The 18,048-nt window shown below is 40.5% G+C and overlaps 1 protein-coding gene across 1 annotated transcript in view; it reads right to left on the bottom strand.

Moving 5' to 3' along the window:
- Window positions 1-2,476: 2,476 nt before the first annotated feature.
- anln (anillin, actin binding protein) overlaps window positions 2,477-18,048 on the bottom strand; it is a 28,208-nt gene continuing 12,636 nt past the window's right edge. Inside the window, exons 8-24 of the mRNA XM_078267444.1 lie at window positions 17,848-17,959; window positions 16,497-16,819; window positions 15,862-16,010; window positions 14,285-14,426; window positions 13,969-14,104; window positions 13,312-13,494; window positions 12,309-12,435; window positions 11,975-12,023; window positions 11,467-11,520; window positions 10,578-10,610; window positions 10,440-10,458; window positions 9,005-9,117; window positions 8,220-8,273; window positions 6,672-6,758; window positions 6,178-6,285; window positions 5,669-5,841; window positions 2,477-4,475 (exon numbers count right to left, since the gene is read on the bottom strand). Coding sequence (XP_078123570.1) covers window positions 4,361-4,475; window positions 5,669-5,841; window positions 6,178-6,285; window positions 6,672-6,758; window positions 8,220-8,273; window positions 9,005-9,117; window positions 10,440-10,458; window positions 10,578-10,610; window positions 11,467-11,520; window positions 11,975-12,023; window positions 12,309-12,435; window positions 13,312-13,494; window positions 13,969-14,104; window positions 14,285-14,426; window positions 15,862-16,010; window positions 16,497-16,819; window positions 17,848-17,959 — 1,977 coding nt within the window. The 3' untranslated portion in view covers window positions 2,477-4,360. The remainder of the gene's footprint in view (window positions 4,476-5,668; window positions 5,842-6,177; window positions 6,286-6,671; window positions 6,759-8,219; window positions 8,274-9,004; window positions 9,118-10,439; window positions 10,459-10,577; window positions 10,611-11,466; window positions 11,521-11,974; window positions 12,024-12,308; window positions 12,436-13,311; window positions 13,495-13,968; window positions 14,105-14,284; window positions 14,427-15,861; window positions 16,011-16,496; window positions 16,820-17,847; window positions 17,960-18,048) is intronic.

The raw sequence follows: 18,048 nt of genomic DNA, 5'->3' as shown, positions 1-18,048 counted from the left end.
GAGAGCCAGAGACGTATATGACTTTGTTCCAGTATTTTGCCATGTTGGCTAGAAAGACAATCCCAGCAACAAGCAGTCCTTTGAGGGTACTCGCCTGGCAATTTTTCCTGGGAACCGTGGAGGCCGCAAGAGAGGACGTGGTCGATATGGGTCCCGACGCCATTCCCCGCTTCAACCTCTCTTCAGCCCCGAGCCCGTGCTCTCCAGTGTTTCCGAGCTGTCCAGTGTTTCCGAGCTGTCCAGTGTTCCAGAGCTGTCCAGTGTTCCAGAGCTGACCAGTGTTCCAGAACCTCCGCTGACGTGCAGCCGCCTAGAGTCTCAGCTGACGTCCAGCCGTCCAGAGTCTTCAATGACCGTTCTCCCAGAGTCTACATCGACCGCTCTCCCTGAATGTTCATTTACTGATGCCCCAGTGACTATGCCGGTTTCTGGTGTCCCAGAGACTGCCCCTGAGACTTTGCCAGTCTCCGGTGTCCCAGAGACTGTGCCGCTCTCCGGCGCCTCAGGGACTGTGCCGTTCCTCGGCGCCTCAGAGACTTTGCCGGTGTCCGGCGTCAATGAGGCTCCTGTCCCCAGTGTCCAGTCGGCGGTCCGGCCGACTCCTGTGGCTGCCCAGAGTCTCAGCCGGCCGACTCCTGCCCCCCGTGTTTTGTCTGCGGTCCGGCCGACTTCTGATCCTGTTGTCTTGTTGCCTGATATTATTCCTGTTGCCTTGTTGGCGGAACCACCAACTCCTGTTCCTGTTGCCCTGTTTCCTGTCGTGGTTCCAGTTGCCCTGTCGGCGGACTGGCCAACTCCTGATCCTGTTGCCTTGTTGGCAGACCCTGGCCCAGCTGTATTCAGCCCAGCTGACCCGTCGCCTGGCTCCAGCCCAGCTGCCCCTTCGCCTGCCCAGCCCACAGAGGGGTTTAGCCTTCACTGGCCTGCCAGGTCTCCTGAGGGATTCAGCCTGAGCCGTCCTGCTCAGCCGCCTGAGATCTTGGTGCCTTTGACTCAAATCGGATTTCAATCAATTTTTTAATTGGGGGTATCTGCAAATATACTTAATAAATAAAGAACTTAGAGTATATTTCATATTGTTTATCAGAAACTGCTTTATTGGCCAAGTAAGTGTAAACAGAAGGGAGTTTGAGTCTGGCTTTGTGTTGCTTTCAACGCAGAAACAGACATAACGTTACGGCTAAAAACAAAGATGAACAAGGTAACGTTAAACATGAACGTTTGACTACTATGTACAGATATAATTTGTATATAATAAAGTGTAGACATGCATACATATACACATACATACATAAAGTTACATGTAAACAGATCTATGATGCTAATAAACACTAGTGTAAATGATCCAGTAGATGGCGCCAATGTTCAATCAATGTTAGAGTTGCAATGCATTCTTCCAACAGTGTAGGTCACATAAGCTGATGAAGTACTACAATTTAATTTATCGTATTATTTTTATACTGTCAGTACTTTTAGAGCAACTTGTATAATGGATAAAGGGCCTGGAACATGTATTGAATTAATTGAAATACATTTAAACCTAAAGGCTATATCATAGGCTTACTGTATAGGCCTATTGATTGACTTGAATTCACTCAATACATTTTTTTTGGGGGGGGGCACGTCTGGCGACGACGCTTAGGTGTGGCGGCGTACTTATCAACTACGATGTACACTGGCGACGGTGTAGTCAATCCACACGTTAGAGTCACAGGACAGTCTCCTTCGTTAGGTTATCCTTGGCACTATCCACTCGCCATCCCTGCCCGGCCGCCTGAGGGGCTCTACCTTTGTCGACCTGCTCGGCCTCCAGAGGGATTCTGCCTTCGTGCTTGGACGCCAGATGGGTTTCGTCTTCGCTGTCATCGCTGGACTCCAGAGGGTTTTCAGCTAATTTAAGTAGCTCACGTTCTGTATTGTGTCAACAGTTAACTTCATTTAATATTGTATGAGGTGGGGTGGCATCTAGCTTAACTGATAGAGTGCGCGCCCCATGTAGGCTAAGTCCTTGCCAGCGGCCTGGGTTCGAATCCAACCTGAGGCCCTTTGCTGCATGTCATCCTCCCTCTAGCTCCTCTTTTCAGTCTCTCTTCAGCTGCTCTAAATAAAAGGAAAAAGCCCTAAAGAATATCAAAAAAAAAAAATATTGTATGATGCGTTTTCTTTTGCGGGAAAGAGAAGTTCCTTCCCAGCACTATTTAGCAGAGCCACCGTCGCCGCATGCCGTCCAAGACGATTGTGATTGGTTTAAAGAAATGACAACCCAGTGTTTTTTTTCTCCTATCCCAGAATGTATCTGTGGTATAGCCAGAGTAGGGCTGCACAATATGAGGAAAATATCCAATATGGGATAAAGTTGTTGAATATTGCAATAATGACACTACTTGTGATAGATATTTTGTAACCAGTTCTGCTGCTCTGTCTTCTGCTCAAATACAACAAATTGCTTGTTGAATTTAAATCAAATGAAAGGAAATCATTTCCAACATTCTTTTATTGAACAAATTGAACATTAAATTGAATGTAAAAGGCACCACTGAAAAAAAAAAGAATGAGTTACATTTAAAGTGTAGTTTTCTACTGATACTTTCAACTAACAAAGAATCTCAGTATCTTTTGCGATATGTCGCAGCCTTTCGCAATGTGTTTATTGCACCAGTTGATTACTTGATGGCAATAAAAACAAACATATTGTGCAGCCCTAAGACAGACCTTGTGACCTGTGGCGATAGGTCTGCCAATATGGGACTAAGGTAAAACAGACTTTAACACAACACAGTAGCCTCCTGTTGGAACAGTAAAATGTAAGACAGGCCACCTGACAGTACTCGTTAGCTTTTTGGTTAACCTTATAAATGAAATTAAAATATCTCTTAGCTCTCAAAATGCATTGTAGACTCAATTTAATGTTACATTTCAATAAAATGACAAAAGGAACTTAAGCATTAGTAACCTGGTCCATTTTGTAGGCATTTATTGATAGATGCACAAATACCTGACAAACTGAAGTCTGTTAAACTCTGTTGAAAGCAGTAACATATTACCACTCACTTGCATGCTTCATGATGAACTCGTATGTAGAGAAGGGTATGCGTAAACAGTACATCTGGTGTACTTCATTACCAACATGATGAAAAAGTGTCGTCTTCTACTTGGACTAATGTGAAATTCTCAATCTGAAATTACATTTACCAACACCCTGCAGGGTCACTGTAAAGTCTGTTACATACTCTGCATAAGCACTACAAGAGGAGGGGGGGGGCACACAAATAAGTCTCCTTTAAAACTAAACAAATCCGCACATTGACAGGATACAAAAGGTGTAAACACAACTTTTGGTGGCCATTGCTACATACACCAAAAAAGCAAATGGCTTCTTTTGTGTAAACGAGCCATTCTTTAAAACATCAGATACAGAGTAAAGGCTGGCTGATACATTTTGAACTGTACTGTACTGCAGTAGGATGCGTTTAAAGTCATGAACAAGCAGTGTCGCTGTTACACAGTCTGTCCACCAGAGAGCACTGACAACTTTGTGTTTACACTGTACAATGTTCAGATTTGTAAATCATTTATTTACACCTCTGTTATATCCAAAATGGGACCCTTATCAAACAATGTTTGTTTAGCATTTTCATAAAAAGGAGTGTTTGGTCAGGTGATATGGCATGGAATATGTAACAGATCTTACCCCCCCCAGTTATCCAAAACTTGAACTTCCACACTGACACTTACAGAACAACAATACACAACACTAAACAAACATTTCAAAAAGAATAAAAGCTAGGGTATAACTGGTATCAAACATATGTGCATGACAATGAAGAAACAATGTGAAAGTCCTGCCGCAAGTTATAAAAGCTAATATATAAAGTAAAAACTTAGCAGTATTGTTCTGTGCCGTCAAGCAGGATAAAATGAGATAAAACTGTGGTGCCTCAAATTATTTCTCTGTTATTCAAACACCATTTATATATATATATATATATTTTTTGATTTTAGCTTTAAAACCATATAATTTAAAGCCATGCACTTTTAACATAAAAAAAAAAATTCAGCAACACAAAAATACCCCAAAATAGAGTATCAAACCGGTCTAGAGGTGTATTAAAAAAAAAAAAAAAAAAACAGTGCCAAACCCCGACTCCTACACAAAATACTGTACTGAAATGTTTCAAACGTATGGCTTTATTTACTTTCCTCTGATCTATAACTTAAACACTAATGTGTTTGATTACTAATCTCCTGGAAAATATCCACAAGTTAAAAATATTTAACAATTCTTATAGTGTATTGCACTTTGTATGGGCCATGTGTCCCTGATATTGACAGAAAGGCTGGTTGTGACAGAGTGCAGTGATTACAGCGGCCTGTAGCAGGCGTCTGGCTGCCACATTCGCAGATCCACCACAATCTGGTTCAGTTTCTTCATCCACAGATTCCTCTCGTCCTTGGTGTCTGCACACAGCCAGTTTCTGCACAGAAAAACAATGCAGGTTATGTAGGTAGCTGGGTATCGTTCAGAGATTTTCAATACCGTGACTTCACTACCGGTAAGTAACCACACTTTATTTTCCGATTCCAATTTCATAAAACAAAAAGATTATTTTCATAGTCAATTAATCTGTTGATTATTTTCTCGATTATTCGATTAGTTGTTTGGTCTCTAAAATGTCAGAAAATGGTGAAAAGATATTCAGTTTACTGTCACAGAGGAGAGAAGAAACTAGAACATATTCACATTTAAGAAGCTGGAATCAAAGATTTTTTAATTTTTACTTTTTGTCTTCAAAAATTACTCAAACCGACTAATCGGTTATCAAAATAGTTGGCGATTAATTTAAGAGTTGACAACTAATCTTTGCAGCTCTAAAATACACATCACAACTCTTAATTTTTCAGCTCCTACTACGTGAGCCCCGTCTCTGTGCGTAACATAGAGTTTTTCCTGTGTGTCTCTATGACGTGTAACGTTAGACAGCCAATCAGACATTATTAGATCTTGGTAGAAGCATGCTGCGTGCTGATTGGCTCAGAACGCTGATGAGATTTACTCCTTAGATATTGAAATGGGGTAGCTGTGCCTAAAACATTAGTTATCTTTACATCCAGTTATTTTCATACTTATGTGTTGAATTATAAATGTTGACTGGAGATTGTGGGGTTCAATAAAGTTGGAATTATAATAGAAATACAATAGTCAAGTAAAGAGTGATAAAGTGTAAAGCCGTGTGACTTCCTGTGAATGTTTTTATTTAATAAAATGTTCCACATAATGTTATAAAAAAAGAAGAAAAAAAAAAGAAGATGAAATGGGGTACTGAGTGACGAGGCATGTGGCCGGGTTGGTCAGTGGGTAGAGCAGGCGCACTTATATTTAGAGGTTTATGCCTCGACGCAGAGGTCCAGGGGGAAGACTGCACGTCTTCCCCCTCTCTCTCCCCTTTCTCACCTGTCCTGTCCATTAAAGGCGGAAAAGCCCAAAAAATAAATAAAAATAATCTGAATGACGAGGCATTTTCGATACTAGAGGGTATTCGGTCGGTTCCTAAAAAGGATCGAGTTCAGTACCCAGCCCTACTGTTATTTATAGACTAACTTTTTTAATAGACATGTTAAGTATATATATACACTTTTAAATATGTATATATAAATGGTAGGCACTTACTTGGTGACACACATGGTGTTCTTGCACTGGCTGACGAGTGTTTCTTTGTCATCCTCTCTCTGTGGCCGGACTGTGATCAGCTCAAATGTGTTGGGTCTGGCACAAAACTCTCTGTTGGCTGGCTCCACCTTCTTACTTGTGCAGTTAGCCAGGTTGATGCGACCAATGGGATTCTGAAAGAAAAAAGAAACGATAAAAAAAAGGGGGTTAACACAGACAGACAAACTGTCAGGTGCCTCAGTCCATTGATTAAGACACTGCACTGGCTACCTGTCTCTTTTACAGTAGATTTTAAAGTTATTTGACTAAGGTCCTCCACTGTTTTTTTCCCCTTTTAAAAATTTTCCTAATAATAATAATAATAAAAATGTACTAATAAAAGTACAGGTGAAGGTGCATTCTTTGATTGAGTAATTCAATAAAATAAAACTAATATATACAAACACCCCCCAAAAAAACAGGAACCACCAGTCAATAAAAAAAAAAAAAAAAGAGTTTTGCTCAGTTACCTTGCGCTTCTCATCATCTGGGTAGGTCCAGTAGGAGATGCAGTATCCCGTCAGGACACACCACCTCCGGTGCCAGGCTCCAAATCCACTCACATCTTCAAACATCGTCTTCGGGGGGGTGGGGGGAAGAGGAATTATAATCACAACATAAATATTTGTATTGGGAAATAGCATCAGCAAATCAATGCCAGCCTGAGAATAGCTTAATTCCACGCTAATGATTTGGCATGGGCCGGTTACCGGTCTCAAGATATACTGCTCACGGTTTCAAAACAGCTAAAAGTTCCCATCATACCGTTCCTCTTTTTAATGAGTCTTCAAGGACAGAAAGTGCAGCTTAGAAACCCCTGTTCCTGCCAGCGTGCAGTGCGTTTTAAAATAAAATGCATTGTGTACAATGAAAAAAAGTTTAAATCTTTTTGCTGAAGGTTATCATACTGTCAGAATCTTATACCGGCCCATGCCTAGTGGTGATTCAATCTGATTGCACTCACCAGGAAGCCCTTCTCCTCCACCTTTGAGCCAACTTCACACTGCATGGTGAGGTAGACGTGGCCCTCCAGAGGGCACAGGAACGGCACCTGGAATCCAACGTACAGACACTTAATGAAAAGCCCGGACATCACGTTCACCATTCAAAACACTTAAAGTTACAAGATATGGTTAAACAAATAAAAGGTTTAAGATGGTAGCAACTAGGGCTGGGTACCAAATTCAAGTGCAAGAACACCATGTGTGTCACCAAGTAAGTGCCTACCATTTATATGTACATATACTATATATACATATATATTTTTTAACATGTCTATTAAAAACGTTTGTCTATAAATAACAGTAGGGCTGGGTACCAAACTCAATCCTTTTTAGGCACCGACCGAATTGCCTCCTTAGTATTGAAATGTAATGCCAATGTCATGACCATTTCATTGAAAATCAGTATGGAGTGCTTAATTTAATTAATAACATTTTATTATAATACTCAGATTTTGTTTTCCCACTGTATGTTTTTGTGTCTAAGTGACTGATGGGAACAACAATCTTTGACATTGGTCCAGTATTAAGAGAGGTCGCTGCAGTCAGAGAAACAAGCTACAATGTGAGTTAACAGGGTAATTGTCCAGCTTGTATTTACCTTCACAAAATGTTCTGTTTTTGCCACTGACAGACTCAGATTAATATTCTAAGTGTCTGACAACATTATGGAAGGGATCCCTTCAGAGATAAATCTCTCTAAAAGCTCTTTGAGACCTTTCTGTTCAACCAGAAACAGCGCTGAAGTCGATAGTGCTAAACCCACCAGACTCCATTTAAAAACGCAATACTTTTAGCGTGTATTGAGCCAACATATTTTCACATGTAAATCGGTAAACTATGTGTTTATTTCAACCAAAACTAGAGTTGTGATGTTTGGAAAAATGGAAAGACGACCCAAAATGGCATTTCATAGTTTTATTTAGTTTCTGTCGACTTTGAATGAAGTGTACTTTACGATGTTAAAATTACTGTTTATTTCCATGGAGTCTGGTGGGTTTGATTGATTGATTGATTGATGTTTAAAACGGACAATGCACAAATAAACATTAAACTTGTTTAACAAGAGAATATATCTTGGGTCAGGTTATAGCAACAATTGCTAATTTCCACCTGTAGTCCCTGGGCAGGTTTAGCGATCTTGCTTAATACTGGACCAATGTCAAAGACTGTTGTTCCCATCAGTCACTTAACATACATAACATAGGAACATATGGTCCAGGTTGAAAAAACGGTAGTTACCCTTTAAAAAGTCTTATGCTATAGACTGAAAATACAAAATAAATAGAATAAAAAATTCCCTTATTATATGACGTTACGTATTTATTCGATCCCATGAAAGGACAAGAAAAAAAGACCTTTGTGAACAAAATGTAACACTGCACACAAAATCCAATACTTTTTTAGAATATTACATGTAATACGTTTAAGACACCCTATTATAGTGACTTCACCCTCCTTCCCACACAAAGAGAGAGAGGGAAAAAAAAAAAAATAGGGCAAGTAGTAACCTTGGTACGAAACATGTCACTGAGTAGTTCCCTTTCCCTTGCTTCATATTTGATCTAAAAGAAAGAAAGCAAGGTAGGTGGCACAGGAGTGCACCGGGAGACCAAACAGGGTTACTGTGAGTCTCTGTAAAGCCTGTACACAGATATATGACTACGGTCCAAGTGAACCATTTGCTGGCGTCATCCACACAGCATGGATACTGTGCCTTCAAACAAAGGGCAGCCATATATTTGAAAATGCAGAATAAAAACAACCTGTAACAAAATTACATAATTGTCCAATTGTCAATTTTTGTTTAACCGCAATGAACTGCTAACATTAGCTAAGGTCTTAAGGAGTATGACTGGTAATTGTTGATTTTGTTTAGATATGCCAAACTGTAATTATACAAGTGATTATTGGTCAGACTGTTGAGCTAAAGCTATGCTAGTTGTTGGCACGTGACCCTATACACGTTCATAGCAACAAAAATGGGGACACCGTTAGAAAAAATGTTTTATGATTATAAAGAGGCGTTGTTTACTTCATCGGCTGTGTACCTGTGTTATTACATTATCTGGGTCACATGACAGTGATATATAACCAAAAGACATAACCTGGGCTTCGTTTTAAACTTGAAATTATTATAAAAAGTTATAAATAAATATTTTTTTAAATTTGACCAAAAGACAATTATATTGTTAATCACAATTATTTGTGAAACAATTAATTGTACAGCAACATTTGGAATGGTTACAGCTCTATGTGGAAAAGGGACATGAGGTGACATTAATGGCTTCCATACCTTCTCCAAAGGGAACTTGTTTTTCCCGATCGAGGACAGGGTGAGCTTGTGTGATCCGACCAGGATGAAGTTACTGGTACGAACAGCGTTGGGGCCTCCTGGACTGGCCACAACTACACACACAAAGAACGACATCATGAATATGAAACTTAAAGGGATAGTTTTAATTTGTTTGACGTGTGATTGAGGTACTTCTCCATAGTCCGTGTATTACCTACAGGAAACAGCCCCCGGTTTGGAGAAGCAGGCAGGAGTACCGACACCAAAGCTAAGCAACGTGCTGCTGTGGACCGGGGGGCAGCAGCTAAATGGATTAATCCACCCTAAATGGCTCATCTTATATTAAAAAAAAAAAAAAAAATCTGTTCAAGTGTACGCTATATTAAGAATAGTTTCACTGCTTTACCTTGCCATCTTTCTAAAGTCGTTATGTCCATCTATGCCACCAGACTCTTTTGGGGAAAAACAAAAAACAAAAAACTGTAATCTTACCTCACAGAACACAGGACTTGCTGGTTTATTACTGCCTCCATCAGTTAGTTAGTTAGTGTCATTGCTTGACTGGTGAATCCAAACTAACCCTTTTAAAACCCCAAAGTCACACACTAAAACAAACTAACCGATGGAGGCAGCGGTAGACCAGCAACTCCTGTGTTCTGCGAGGTTAAATGAGTCTGGTGGTAAGGAAGGAAACAGAGATAACAGCTTCAGTTCCCCTTCGTAAAGGACTGTCTGACAGCAAGGTGAAGCGCTGAAAATATTCTAAATATAGCGTTCACGTCAGCTGAAACTGACTTTTTAGGTGTCTGAAACCTGTTTAGCTGCTGCCCCCCGTCCACAGCAGTACACTGCTTATCTTCCGTGTCGGTACTCCTGTCTGCTTCTCCAAACTGGGGGCGTGCCGACCGCCATCTTCTGTAGCTAACACACTATGGAGAAGTAGCTCATACAACCCCACTTCAAAAGATCGGGGCACACCAATTTTACACATCAAGATTAGTTTACTTCCTCAGGAGTAATATTCAGCCAGTGAAAACAGTTGTATAATGTCTTCTTTGTCAAATCTGAGAAAATAATAATCAGCTTTGGCTTGGAGACAACACATTCATAACAGAAAGTCTGCGTGACAAAGTAGAGTTTGGGGGGGGAGAGAGCCTTAAACAACTTAGGCATGGAGGGTGGATGTAGTGTAATCAAGAGGAGTATTCCAGTTGCATTATAGGAAGTGTACATGAAGTGGTTTTGGAACTTTATTCTAGGCAATCAAAAATAGGAATCTGCTTCTGCTTCTTCAGTTTCAACAATTATATTAAAAAAAAGAAAAACATCTTGTGGCCTACATTAAGCATGTCCTTAAGCTTTTTGTGGAATGCTTCCATTACATTTGACTTAACAGAGAAAAGTGGTTTTAGATTTATTTTAAAGTTTGACATACCTGGTGTCTGGCCACTTTTCTGCAAGACAAGATATAAAACCAAAAGAAAATTAAAAAATACATTCCAAGTAGATGAGAAGAGTTACATTCTGATATAAAATTCTTGAGGGTAGCAGAAAATAAATTGGAAATACTTACAGTGATGGCGAGGAATCTCTTTGGAGTGATAGCCTAGAAAGATAAAAGTAACGCAAATAATATATTTTTGATTCCAAGAAAAGATGGTCGTGACAGTGCAATGTGTCTGAGGGATAGGTCTGCTGCCGGCCAGTTAACATTCTTTAAGCAGGATTTATGCTTCTGCTCCACAGCGAGCTTTCTCTGTAGCCTACGGTCTGAAGTTTATACTTGTGGGTTGGTGCGTGCGTCGAGCTCTTGAAGAGAATAGCAGGCCCGGCATGTGTGTGCGCGTGGGGAGTGTGTGGTAGAGCGAGTGAGAGAGTGACGGTGATTATCTTCAGAGAGAGTACCGACTCTAGAGTCATAGCGAGAGAACCAAAGTGTCTCCCCTGTTCTTTCTGACCACGGTGGGAAATCTGGAGCAGGAGAAGTTAACCCTCTCCTTGATGTCGTCATGTTGTTTATGGAGAAGGAGAACCAGGAAATGAGTCGGGGGAAATGCAACACCACCAAGCCACGGCCAAACGGACCAATCACAGTTGTTGCAGTCTGTGTTGCCGTGACGTGTAGTTACATCTTTTGAGAGGTGCACGTCAGGCTACGGCATACAGTCCGTATCTCCAAGTACCTCATACGTACGTACCCACAGCGTTGATTTAACGCAGACGCATAAATTAACTTTTATCCACTAAATGAAATGACCACCTGAAGCCGTGCCACACAGTGCACACCCACCAACATGTGAGGGTATCTGATGCAGAAATGGTTCATACCGACATACACAAATCTTGGGCCTCGTGAACCTGTCTCCATATTCTCTGGACACACACACACACTTAAAAGTATTAAAGCATGCTCCATTATTGACTTGACAATGCGTTTTTCATTTGGTAAAAAAAAGATTTACCTTAGACTTGCTGGGTTTCTTCTTCTTGTCACTGCAGACGTCACGCTTCTGCACCTGAGGATGTCATCAGTTAATGCACAAGACTCAATCAGTGGCCAGTAATTCTAGATAGCAGCTCAATCAAAGTTATCCAATGTTTCACAAGGCTTAAAGCATCTAAATATACTGACATGAAAAGATAAACTGGAGAAATAGCAGCAATTATAATACATTTTATTGAATTGTAGGTGCTCAATGACCAGCCTCTTTCTGTTATTCTGTCTTTCATCACGCCTTTAAAAAAAAAAAAAAAATAATCATGAAATCAACAGATCTGCAAAGAAATTGCAGATTTTAGTTCCCCAGATTTTTTTTTAATTTAATATGTGCCCTATAAACTGCAGATCTGGGAAACAGGGGGAATGAATGCCTAAGAGAATATCACAGCTGCCGTTACAAAATGTAAGACTTCAAATTAAATAAAGTGCATATACATCGTTATTTGGCATCTGTAAACCAAGACACTCACCAAGCAATAGACCTCTATATCAATTACAAAGTCACTGGAGACATCAGATCTGAAAGTGAGGAGGAAGAGGAACAATCATGATCGACATAGTAATTCAAGTACACCAGTATAGAATCGGATCAAAATATTGATTTGAATAACGCAAACTGTGTTTTTGTAATAAAATCATTTCTGTTCAATATAGACTGGTTAAACTGAATGTGTTGAATACATTTGTATCAAACAAGCACACTAAACTTCATCTGTCAACTGCAAACAAAAATGTCTGAATCACAGTCATTTCAGAAAATATGATGCGTGTTCTCCTTAATATGAGCAGGAGTGCAGGATTTACATGGTGAACTTGGTAGGGAAAGCCAGCGTGTCCCCACTGAGGCCGCGGTGTGTGCTGGCTAATGGTGTGGCCACAGTGTTCTCTGCTCCAGCCCGAATCATTACGAAGAAGGAATGTTTGGTGGACTCTGAAGAGAGAAAGGAGAAGGGGTTGTAGTTTTCCTTACTTTGATTCCTAACACTAATGTCACTGGCAGTCTATTTAAAGCCCACAATTAAAGCCCAGTTCAGACCAAAGATTAGCGACGAGACAAAACCGTTTTAGAACGTTGCAGGGAGAGTAAGTTGCAGCGGTCTGAACCGGCCTGTCTCATGCCAAATGATGGTGTCGCATGAGATTCAGCTGGTCAAGTTGCCAGTGGCTGGTTTTAGAATGTAAGGGACGCCACCTGTTTCAACAGCCAATAGAGAAGTCTGCAGGTCAAGTCGGTTACAAACTGCAGAAATAAAATCATCCATAATACAATTTAATTCTATGTTACAAACTGTCGAATGGTCAAAATGGCAGAGTTGTAGACGATGCTCAACGAGCTAGAGTGACTAAAGAGAGGGAGCAGCATTAGAACTAAGCAGTTAATCACAAACGAAACGTTTTTGCCGATTCCTCGCTAGAAATGCAACTGTAGCAAGCACTACTCACTACCACTAACGTTATGCACATTCATATTTAGTTGCAACAAATGATACATCCAGCTACAAAAAAGCCTGAAAGTCGGAAGTTAGAATCGAAGTACTAAGAGTCCTTGCTATGGAGATGATACAACGTCTTGTCTCATTGGTGTAAACTGGCAGGTTTCAAAAAGCTGCAGACCGGTAGTTGCAAGTAGTTGTAAGTTTCAACTGGTCTCATCGCAAATCTTTGGTCTGAACTGGGCGTAAGAAGAACGAAATGGTGATGTACAATATCGAGCATTAGTGACAACAGAGATCTGGAGATAATGTTGAACAACAGTGGGCTGTTGCTTTGAATGACTGAACTGTGGTTATATGCATTTTGAGCCTACCTGGCTTGTTGGCAATGGAGCAAACAAAGTCTGCCTTGAGAGGCAGGCGCAACTCCTGCAGGGTGACGGAGCCCTTGGAGGCCGCCATGCTCATAGGTTCTGGGGCCACAGAGGCCTTTTTCTGGCCTGTTGGGTCTCCTTTCAGACGGTCCAGCTCCACCTTCAACGCTTCCCTCCTCTCCGCTAAGAACAGTCACAAGGACAGAAAGTCAAGCTTTGACACTAGCCCCTCAAATCCTACATATAGGGGCTTTAAAATATATACAGACGGGCTGTAGTGGTGCTGTTGTATTATGGCTTTATTATTTATTTAAGGCAGATGTCTATAAGCCTAGAAGCGGCAGCTTGAATGCATTAGCGCTTTTGTATGATTGTGTGGACTCAAATATTGTATGTTGATTTTTTTTTCTCTTCACATTCAAAATTGCAGTGTGTGGTTGGTGACAGTTTTAGTTAAGTATAGACCCCAAAATAAACCCCATGGACACGGTTTTAAAATTTGAAGAAAGAAAAATATAATAAAGCATTTTCAAGGATAGCTACAGGGTTGTTGTCTTAATACAATTTATAAATACAGCTAAATAATTTCTAAAATCAAATGCAAGTGTGCCTAGCATGGGTATGCATAGTATTCGTCTATGGTGTGGATGAACTCACTTGCCACCAGCAGCAGCCTCTCTGCCTCAGCCTCCACCTGGGATCCTTTGCCGTGCTCTTCATCAGTGCAGCAGTTGAGTGCCTGACTGGCCTGATGAATGACTGTCTGTTGCAGGTTCAGCTCATTTGTCAGAATCTACAGAAACGTACAACAGAAAGCTTAAAGCTTGCTCTCAAAGCTGTTTGAAACCATTGTTTCCCCCCCCCCAAATGTAGAAAAACCAAGTCCTAAGTGCATAACAGAGTTCCCATGAAAACGACACACTCATACTGTAATCTGGCATGAATCAAAGTTAAAAAATGATTCATTCCAAACCTTCATCTTCTGTTTGATGCTAAAGAGGCTTGTTCCTCTGGGTTCCTCCGCTCTGTGAGAAACGTCCTCTTTCCTCACAATCACCTGTTTTACGTTGGGTTTCTCTGTCTCTTTCACCCTGATGGACCTATATGCATCAATGCTAGCACACACACAGAACAAACGGATGCATATAAGATACACATGTACAGCCGACTTGAATCCATAGAAGTGAAATGAAGCAGTTCATTTATAGAACACCTTTCGCAGACACCAGTCACAACGTGCTTCACAGTCAAAGAAATAAAATGGAATAAAATTGAATACAGTCAAATAAATAAATAAAAATACCAGGGCCCCATTTCAGGAGTCTAACCCTGATGTCTGAGTTGATTTACCCTGAGAAGGGAAACCCTGAGTTTTCGGTTTCAGAACAGCTGATATGAGTTGGTTCAATCAACTCAGAGTAGGTTCACGCGCGTGCACCACCACAATAAAAAGGCAGCATGATGTGGCCATGGTAACAACCACAAACACACAGCTCGGCGGAAATACTCATGTGCACATACAGCGAGTTAAAAAAAAACAACACAGCGACTGCTGCAAAAGAGAGAGAATTTGCGTGGGAGAGAATTGCTGCTAGAGTAAATATTCCAATACGGTGTATCATATTTAATCATAAGTATAGCCTAATATTAGTGGTGAAATGGTATTGAACCTATAATCTATTTCATTTAGGTGCAATACTGCAGTCCTAGGCTTACTAATCCCACTGAGGCTGCAGCACAATCATTAACAGAATTATAATTCATAATCTTTTATTTCAAAGGGTTTACATCATTCACCTGCAATACTGTGGAACTCCTTTTTAAAAGGCTCTTACTGGTTTGTGTCCAGGGAACACTACAAAACATTTAAAAACACATTTCAGAGCGAGTCACACTCTTCTGACGGCGCTATAGTGGCTTTACTAAAATGCTCCGCATCACCAATGTTGTAAAGAAAAATGTATGTGACACAAATAATCTGCTGGGATGTAGAGCATGCCCAAAATGGGTGACGTTAGTGATACGAGGACGGATAAGGTTATGCAGCCTAGGCTGCATAACAGACTGGGAAGAAAAACGATACCGCTCAAATAGGAAGTTATCTGAAAATTCGGGGCTTCAATATCATCTCCCGACAACACCCTGCGAAGTAAAGCAGCTTCTTCATCAACGGGATCGTTGACACAAGGAAATGCCATGTTTTTAGAAAGAAAACGTTTTATAGTCTGCCTAACATGGTTAATAAACCAACACAATTTTTTTTATTCATGCCGATAAACTAAAATGCTCCTGATACAGACTGAATGAATGAATGAGGAAATGAAAGAGACTTGAAGAAAGAAAACCTGCTCCTGACCAGGTTAGGTTCACAGGCTCAGTTACCATAGTAACTGACTCTGAGGTGAGGTTACCTCTCTTTCTGAAACAGAAAACCCAGAGTTACCCTCATCTCAGGGTTTACAAACTCAGAGTTTTCACTAAACCTGCTTTCTGAAATGGGGCCCCGGTAAAATATACAAGGAGATAAATAATAAAACTGGGAGCACTTACCTATATGGCAGTTTGGGGTCCTCGCCGAAGGCCTCAACACTGTCTGAAGATGCAGCCCGCATCACGTTGGCTCTCTGGAACTTGCTAGGTTTGGAAACATTATCCGGAGTGTTGCTCTTCACGATGAATGAGCTGGCCGGAGTCGACGTCTGTACAAAAGACCCCGAGAAAATGCACACATGCATCACAGTAAGTACATGTAAGTGGTAGACAGACCTCGTGTCCGTACTACCTACTATTTGGCCTGTTACAGTTATTACATAGTTGTCTAATCGCAATTTATTTTTACGTTATCGCCATTTCTTTGTTTAACCGCAATTAATTGCTAGCATTATCTGGGCTCTGACTGTTGATGGCAATTGTTGATTTTGTGTTCATTTAAGGAAAAAAATCATGATAATAAAGCAGTTTATCTCATAGGCTGTGTACCTGTGTAATTACATTATCTGGGTCACATAACAGTGACCAAAAGATGCGTCCTGGGATTTATTCAAAACTTTTATTTGTTCGAGAAAGTAATAAATAAATGAATGTTCTCAAATTTGAATGAAAGAGACATTTATATTGTTAATCACAATTATTTCTGAGACAATTAATTGTACAGCAACATTTGCAATTGTTCCAGCTCTACCTACCATCATTCTTCTCTCTGGACTTTTCACCACAGCAGCCACAGTCTCTGCTAGTGGAGTGAGGAGCGACATGGAGGAGATATTTAAAGCATCTTCCTCATCATCATCATCATCATCATCATCATCATCATCATCATCACTCTGCTCCAGGACGCCATCAAACAGCTCGTTGATAACTGCAGAGTTGATGGACTGGTCCACATTCATCTCTTTCTCTTTGACCACCTCCTCCTCTGGGGTTTCATCACTTGTTTTCTCTAGAGTGTGGCCGACCACCCTCAGAGGACTGGATGTTGAGGCTGGAGGCGAGACCATCAACCCATGACCTGCTATTTAACACAGTCCATGTTAGAAAACATTAGATTTTACCTTATTATCCACACTCAAGAGGTACATCTAGCGATTACAATCGGGGCAGAGGGTAAATTGCTATTTTATACGACTAACAAGGCTCAAAATAACACCACACTTCAACGGTAGCATAATGAGGGTCCCTATATGTAAACCGAAGCATTGAGAACTTTGTAAGTGTACAGACAGTTTATTAAAAAGATAGTTTACAAAGACAGTAACGTTCACGTATACAAGCAGGCGCCATCTTGGAAATGAGCAGTCGAACAACGAACGCCGTGCAACCAGTAACCAGGAACAAAGCTCAAAATCGCCCTCCGATACCAACAGAAACGGAATAATTCTGCTGCAATGAATGTCAGCGTGGGCTTTGGGGGCTTTGGGGAAGTAGCAGGAAAGGAACTAAAGGATATTTAGACTGGGTGCTGCAAGAAAAATGCTAGGAGAAATCATTAAAGATCCAAAACACCCAGATAAAAGGCTTTTCTCTCTTTTAAGGTAGTGGATACACCAGGATCCTAATGGGGGTGTAAATCACGAGTTTTATCACGATACAATATTATATAGATTCTTTGGACAAGGATACGATATTGGCTAATATCTTTAGGTCTGTCACAATACGATTTTGATTTGATTCAATTCAGGGGCCTGATTGATATGAGACAATAACATTAATGCCCATTTAACACAGTTACATTTATAGCAACTCAAAAAAAAAAGAAACTAAAATATGAGTGACAATTGTATTACTGAGCTCTTCCAGACATTTAAATTTAAAAAAATATATTCTTTTTAATGAAAAGAATAATTATAAAGTTTATCGATCCAGATCGATGTATGATTACACCCCTCCATCCTAAACGAGGACACTGCCTAAAACTTTCTTCAAGTCAAGAGAGCCCAATGGATGAAATAACTGCCACTGTTAGTAACACATCACTTAAACATATGTACAAAACTGAATATAAATTTCCAAACCCCTGAAGGAAATATTGTTGAATACCTGGAGGAGTGCACTTTGTGGGTGTATCTGTACTCTCAGTAGAGGGTGCTGCGGGTTCATCCTGTGGCTCACATGGGGCAACTTCAGCCTCCACTGGCTTGTCAAGCTGTTCCTAAAAAGCACACTTTTATTAACTATAATCTGGCATATGCTACAGAAACATGTCTGTATTGTGAGATGTCAAACACAAATGTGGCATTT

The sequence above is a fragment of the Sander vitreus genome, chromosome 14 (assembly GCF_031162955.1).
Source record: "Sander vitreus isolate 19-12246 chromosome 14, sanVit1, whole genome shotgun sequence".
In the NCBI taxonomy this organism is placed as follows: Eukaryota; Metazoa; Chordata; class Actinopteri; order Perciformes; family Percidae; genus Sander; species Sander vitreus.
This window is presented reverse-complemented; position numbering and strand designations above follow the sequence as displayed.